The 7,519-nt window shown below is 38.4% G+C and overlaps 1 protein-coding gene across 1 annotated transcript in view; it reads right to left on the bottom strand.

The window, feature by feature from the left end:
* Positions 1–2,705: 2,705 nt before the first annotated feature.
* Positions 2,706–7,519, bottom strand: part of LOC147023508 (fatty acid 2-hydroxylase-like) — a 22,946-nt gene continuing 18,132 nt past the window's right edge. The window contains exon 2 of the mRNA XM_085890343.1: positions 2,706–2,798. Coding sequence (XP_085746469.1) covers positions 2,706–2,798 — 93 coding nt within the window. The remainder of the gene's footprint in view (positions 2,799–7,519) is intronic.

The raw sequence follows: 7,519 nt of genomic DNA, 5'->3' as shown, positions 1-7,519 counted from the left end.
AGTTGATGCCTGTAGGAAATACCTCTTCTCGTCAAAGGGAAAGACAATGGACTCCATTCCTCCAACATATGCAGCCCTTGTTCAGCATACCAAGAGAGCTGTATTTCAAGGCATACATGTGTGGGGTCAAACACTATTACAAGAGCCCTTGTTACCCAGTCCCTAAGAATATGGATGGCAAAGAGGCTCCAATGGGAAGTGGATACCTCTATGGACCACACTACCTGCAGCTGAAGCATCTTGTCAAGAACTCTTGCGATGTGGCTGCAAGAAAGGATGTAAAAGACGATGTAAATGCAAGAGAAACAATCTTCCCTGCACTACTCTCTGTGCATGTGGGGGTGGACTGGGTTAAAGCAAGGAAAGAGTTTATGATGAACAGATGGAAAGTTAATTGTTGCACTTGGACAAAATAGACTAAATATTTGATAGGAATTTTACCTCTATACGAATTGATCTATAAAACAGTTTCTTGGATGTGTTATATATATATATATGCATAAAGCATGAATCTTAAACATGTGCTTGACATTAATTATATTGGTGTGTTCAGTAATGGTAATATATATATATATATATATATATATATATATATATATATATATATATATATATATATATATATATATATATATATATATATATATATATTGGACTCATGTAGTATCTTTAATGTCAGTATGTCATGGATAATAACCAGATAACGTAGCACCAGTAGTGGTGGATCTAAACACTGATATGGTCCTTTATATATGTTTACCAATGGTAAATTAGCTTTAATATGTCCTCGACATTACAAATAAATAAAATTGCATTTGTTCTGACTTATTTGTTGAAAGCAATATCAGTGGGGGTTCCAGAATTTTGGTGCATAATAGTCATGCGCTGCTTAACGACGTTCCGGGCAACGACGGATCGCATATACGACGGATCTGCCAGCTCTGAAAAAAAAAATGTAACTGAAAAATTCCTATGGCCAAGTGATGGATGTAGCCTCGTATAAAAATAGCACATACAATTATGTACGCTGTACAGTACATAATACCTCATAATGATAATAAACGACAGTGTGGCCCTGTTATAATGCAATCGTTGAGGTCCATAAAATGTCATAGTGAAAAAAACATGGTCGTGCTAAATCGGGATTCAAGGAAATCGGCTTTCAAACTGAACCAATGTTTCCACGTTTACCTTCGAGCAAGTAAATTACCTTTGAATTGAAGAATTTTGCGAATAAATAGTTGTTCTTAGTCGACAGTAAAACACAAATTTATTAGTAGTGAAGCTTTTTATGTTGTTAAAACAATCACACCGTTACGAAAATATATATCACAATTGACAGGTGCTCGTTTCTTCATTTGTAAATTATAACATCGATGCAATGATTACGTATTTATCAAATCCAAACGCTATTTCTTCACCTTTATCGATGCGAGAGGAGATTGTAAGCTGCTGCTAACAACACTGATGGCTGTCATGAACAGCACAAAGGTAAATCTAACGTGTCTTCCGTCTCCCTTGGATGTGTGTTACAATTGCCGACAGTATTCAGTACAGTAACATGCTGTACAGGTTTGTATCCGAGGAGCAATAGGCTACACCATATAGCCTAGGTGTCTTGGTTTGTGTAAATAAGATGTTCGAAAACGATAAAAAAATGATGTTAAGCGACGTCGTCGTTGTGCGAACGACGCGTTTCTCAGAACGTAACCCCGTCGTTAAGTGGCACATGACTGTATATAATCATGTGACCCTTTAATTGTGTTGTTGAGTATATAAAATTATACATTTATTATCTTTTGAAGGTGTTCAATAGTTTTAACGTAATTATACACATATACACATATATATATATATATATATATATATATATATATATATATATATATATATATATATATATATATATATATATATATATATATAGTATAAGAGCAAATTAACAACTCATGATAATTAAACCTCAAAGTGTAAACATTACAGTAATATTGCTTGTTTTGTGGTAAACATGACACGCATGGACGCCATCTTGGATAAAACCAGAAGTAGGCAGAATTTTCAATGTCCCTATATCACAAATCATCAGTAACATATACAGTGATGTTATTGCAAAATTTGACGCTTTTATCACAAAAATCACAATTCACCCAAAAATTGTCATAATCCGCCGGACTATAGTGGTCATAGTTAGGGACGAGCTCACATGGCCTCACAATTTAAGTGCTTAGCCAAGACTCATGGAATATTGAGGGCTCAGAAAAAGAAGGCACGATAAAGGACAGCATCTTCATGCATACATCCTTCAACAATTTGCAGGTTATAGAGGTGCAACAAAAGAGCTTGGAGACAACGGTCCTGGTTTGCGAGCAGAGAAAAATCTCTTCACTTACACGGACTCAGGTGTCCACCATTCTGCTTCTTCTCCAAATCAACTTGGATGATTACATTTCTGGTAACATCCGGATGCTTATGTGCAACCCTGAAAATCTGCATGCCTAACACTAACCCGACAGCTAGAGGCCAAAGCAGCATGGCCGGCATCAGGATTCAGGAGGGAGGGGGTGTGGATTTTGAAAAGTTTGGCTGGTGGTGTGAAAGGGACAGAAGAAAGAGGGAGAGCAAAAACTGAAACAGTTTCATGTTTCTAAGCTCACAATCTGCAAGCGTTGTCCCACCTGTGTTGTACCCTTGACATTGCGAATGTTTCATGGTGAATGTGGATGGAGTGTTGTGTTGAGCAAGGTGAAAGGGGAAGTGACGGCTGCAAAGCCGCTGGAATAGTCATGTAAAGCACACTTCTGCATTTGATGCAACACAATATAAACAACAAAGGAAGAAACTTTCCAAAGACAAATGAAGGGACACAGACTGCTCATTAATTTAAATAAGTCTGTGCAGCCACACAAAGCAACCAAAATATCTGCTGAAATGAAGATAGCTTGCACTTCTCCAGTAAGGTAGAAGTAGTTATCATAATGAAGCAGAGTTCTGCACTGCAAAAAAATATATAATAGCTGCCTTGCTCAACAATTATACGAGCTACCCTTCAAACTGAATAAAAACATACATCAGGAATGTAGCATGGAGGAGGTCATACTCTACTGTAACGTGCATTCCATACATTAAGCATTGCAACTACATGGAGAATGAGAACATTGAGGACCAACCAAAATAAACAAGTAGAAAATTCTCATATACTGTATTCAAGGTTGAAAACATCAACTAAAGCTATTCAACATGAAATGCTGCTGCTCAAAACACAAACCAGAAATATAAATGAAGACAATTTCTTATGGCCCTGACAAGGCTCTTATTACAATTCCTCAAATAACCACTAAAAGATTACAATTCCAAATTTGAATGAAGCGACCTCCAGCAAGCACAAGTGAAGTTTAAACTTCAACTTGACATTAATTAAAAGCAAGTATCCTACTGGCATCATTTTCTAGAGGGATTACATTCTGAAAGAGAACATAATTAAGTTTGTCCTAAATATACAAGATGCATTAGACAAACCTTTTGAAAATGAAAATAAAATAACTTAAGTTTCATCAAAATGCATCATGTATTAGAGTTGAAACAAGCTGCTTCTGAAATTGAAAGTTTTGTAAATTAAACTACTCGACATCTGATTAATCACAGATGAGAAGCTGAACTAACTACAAGGGCACTCGGTAGAGCGCATATCTCTGCCGCACATTGCACGATCCAATAGAACATATCAGGCTCAATTAATATATCGTTTTTAGTGCTATCTCTCAATGGTGAAGAATCACTTGAGGAATTAAATATCTGGATCTTCACCAAAATCGAATCAATTCGTCATTGCCACACACCCAACCTGTCCACCAAGATTCGTACGAATCCGTCCACAACTTTTTGAGATCATCATGCTATATTATATATTAGTTTAGCCCTATCTCTCAGTGGTGAAGAATCACTTAAAAAATTATCAGATCCGGATTCGGATGTTCACCAAAATTGAATCATTGGTCACAAACCTAACGTGTTCACAAAGTTTCATCCAAACCCGTCCACAACTTTTTGAGATATCCGGCACACAAACAAACAAACAGAAAGGAGTGAAAACATAACCTCCTTCACCTTCGGTGGCAGAGGTAATAATACACATGGTTACATTGAGGGATTCTCCCCCCCCCCCACCCCCACAATGGCTATTACAAGGCCCTAGCAGACTTTAACCAGTATTCTTAACTTATGACAAACTGCTTTAGACTATTTCAAGCAATAACTATAATCCAGTAGGAATGCATATACGGTACTGTATATTCATTCCAACCTAATTAGTCTTGCTTCATAGTATCATCCAAAGAGACAGCTTTAAATCAGCAGGTTTGATATCTGTCAGAATCATTTATTGCCTTGAGCTTTAAGCAAAAATGCAATAAATTTGAGAAAATAGTTTACACAAGACAAAAATAAAAATAAAAAATCCAAGAGCAAACAAACACAACAAGAAAGATGTCATGCATAGCATGATAATTGCAAAATCCACAAAACAAATTTCACCTTAAAAAATAATTGGTGGTTGAATTCAATGACAAAATACACAAATCCTCTTCAAATTTCAAGTCAAATGGATGAAAATTGACAATTTTAGGAATGCCATGCCAACTTTTTGGCCTACCTTGACCTCAAAAAAACATCCCTCATTGAATTCAATGACCAGATGTGAAAATCCTCTTCAAATTTCAAGTCAATTGGATGAAAATTGAGGATCTTAGAAATCAAACCCAAGTTGTTGACCTTTTGACCTAAAACCAATAAGCTTCTTGCTTTTGACAAACTCCACCATGTGGAAAAGATTCATGAAGATCAGTTTTAATTGTGACCTGTAGGCGGTTGACATACAGACAGGACAGAGAGACAGAGACAGAGACAGAGAGACAGAGATACAGAGAGAGATAATAATGCATGCAACAAACCAATATATGTGAATGATCTTCGATTTTCACAAGTAAAAAAAAAATCAATGTGGTTTGCAACCACAGATTTAGGGGTTTTCAAATGATTGAGAAACTGAAAAGGAATAAATCGCAACAGGATCTGCCAAGCAGTTTAAAGGTGAAATGAGGAATGGCAATAGAAAAGTTATCCAACTGAAATTGTAGTTATGGCAAGGCTCGACACTAAAGGTTGCCCAGGGCAACCAAAATTTAGTGCCGGGTAGCCAAACTAATGACTCGGTTGCCTGGTTCTGTCAACCTCAATCGTTCCTTGAACATCAAATTGATCTCGTGATGGACAAAACGACCTCCTGGATTGACAAGAAAAGTCAACTGCTGCAATAAGTGTGTGTAATAATTGTGTATACCTGCCGGTCGTATTCCCTGATCTTAGCGAGTGTGAAATTTGCAATGAAAGGTGCGGGTATGTAAGCCATGAGAGTCTGTGACTGTATATGGCCTTTAGCTTAGCTAACTGTGTATTCAACTCATAGACTCCTATAGAGAAGGACTGGAATGTCACAATCTCGGGGTTTGTAACTTGAGTCTGGAGGATTAACTTGAGTGCGGGGCTAAAATGACTTCTAGAAGGGCTAGAGACACGATCTAGGGATCCATATTGGGGTTTTGAGGACGGCGAGTTCATAGTGTCATTTTCAGCACCACCTGAGGTCATCTTCAAGGTCAAAAGGTCATATTTCAAGGTCAAATTACTGAATTTTGGTATTTTTTGCCCGTTTTTGTGTCTAACTCATAGAGGAAACTTTTGTAAAGTCTATGACAAAACATAACATTGTGCACCTACTGCACCTACTTGCTGATTCCTATCATCGTTAACTAATGTATGTTTGTTTGTTTCTCTTTCAGAAACTGTCCAGCTGGTGATCTCATAGGATCTTTGTGTTGTTTCCTGCTTTGGTGACAACATGCCACGTCGTTGCAGCTGCTTTGGTTGTAGAGGAAACTATGATGGGACGCCTTATGTAAAGGTCATGTCCTTCCCAAAAGATCCTGAGGAGAGGGAGAGATGGATATTTGCAATGCCAAATGAGAAAGAAAGCTTGAGGTGCTTAAAGGATATATATATATATATATATATATATATATATATATATATATATATATATATATATATATATATATATATATATATATATATATATATATATCTGTGAGACACATTTCAATTGTGATTGGGTGTCAGTTAGGGAAGCCTGGTGTTGGCGCAGTGGTTAGGGCAGCGGCTTGGGATCCAAAAGGTCCTGAGTTCAAGCCCCGTTGGGCCACTGAATTAATACACCAGGGGGTTGACTCAGCCTGCCATCCTTCTGAGGTCGGAGAAATGAGCACCAGTGTACTGGGCCGGTGTATACCCCGGTTAAAATAGGTGTACCATATCCCTGTGTCATAAGACGTGACCAGGGATGCGTCAGGAAGGGCGTTCGGCGTAAAAAATGTGCCAAATCACTTTGCGGATCATACGGATGATCCGCTGTGGCGACCCCTAATGGGAGCAGCCGAAAGAAGAAGAAGATTGGGTGTCAGTTAGGGGTGGCAAACGACCCAAAGAACCCCCATCAATATTTCCTGGAGTACAGAAATCAGCTTTGAAGCAGGTGACCTCAGCCCCACGCCCAACATCATCTTCTACGTCAGAATCAAGAGCGAAGAAGATGCAGGCAGCTGATGAGGCTGCAGACAATATCCAAGATTTCGACCACTTCTGTGCTAAAATCAGCTCCTATTTTCCTGGCTTTAACGTCATAAAAGACCAGGAAAACCTTTACCTATCAAGAACTGATGCTACTGGACAAACTGTCAAGCAGTTCTTTCATTTCCAACAAGTTCACTCACCTTTTGGATTTCTATTCTTGAATAGAGTTGAGAAAGATGGCATTGAGGTGCCCAAACGACTTTTTCCTTTGCAGAAGAACAGCCTGCTCTCAAAATGGTCCCAGATTAGATCCATAACTGACCAGGTAAACATCTATGAATGCACAAGCAAGGAAATTCTTCAGCTTGTAATAAGCCAGCTCTGTTGGATGACTGAGGCACACGAGCTTCCTCATTTCACAGCTGCATCTTATGTTCAAACCTCTTGATCGTCACCGATTTGATGCTGATACTATGATTTTCACAATGCAGCTTCACAACATATCACCCAGTGCATACAAAATGATTCGTCGATCCGGCTTAATCATTCTACCATCAACAAAAAGGTAAAACAGATGCTTGCTAGTAGTGAGCAAGACTGCAACCTCAAAATCTTGTTCGACCAGCTTAAACCACAGCAGCGTTTGGTCAATTTAATTTTTGATGAGATAAAGCTGGTCGAGACATTGCGATTTTCTGGAGGGCATGTTGTTGGATATGCTCAAAATGCAGCAGCGGGTGATGAACCCGAAATGCTTCCTTCACATGCTATGGTTGTTGAAGTTGCCTGCCATTTCGGTGGTCCACGCTATATTCTACGCATTTTGCCCTGCAAAAAACTAACTGCCGATCAGCTGAAGGAACTCCTTATCGAAGTTGCATCAGCTGTAGTTGGTGCT

This window comes from Eptatretus burgeri, chromosome 7 (assembly GCF_056783735.1).
Source record: "Eptatretus burgeri isolate ZD-2024b chromosome 7, Ebu_testis_v1, whole genome shotgun sequence".
In the NCBI taxonomy this organism is placed as follows: Eukaryota; Metazoa; Chordata; class Myxini; order Myxiniformes; family Myxinidae; genus Eptatretus; species Eptatretus burgeri.
The sequence above is the reverse complement of the archived record's forward strand: the minus strand, read 5'-3'. Positions and strand labels throughout refer to the sequence as shown.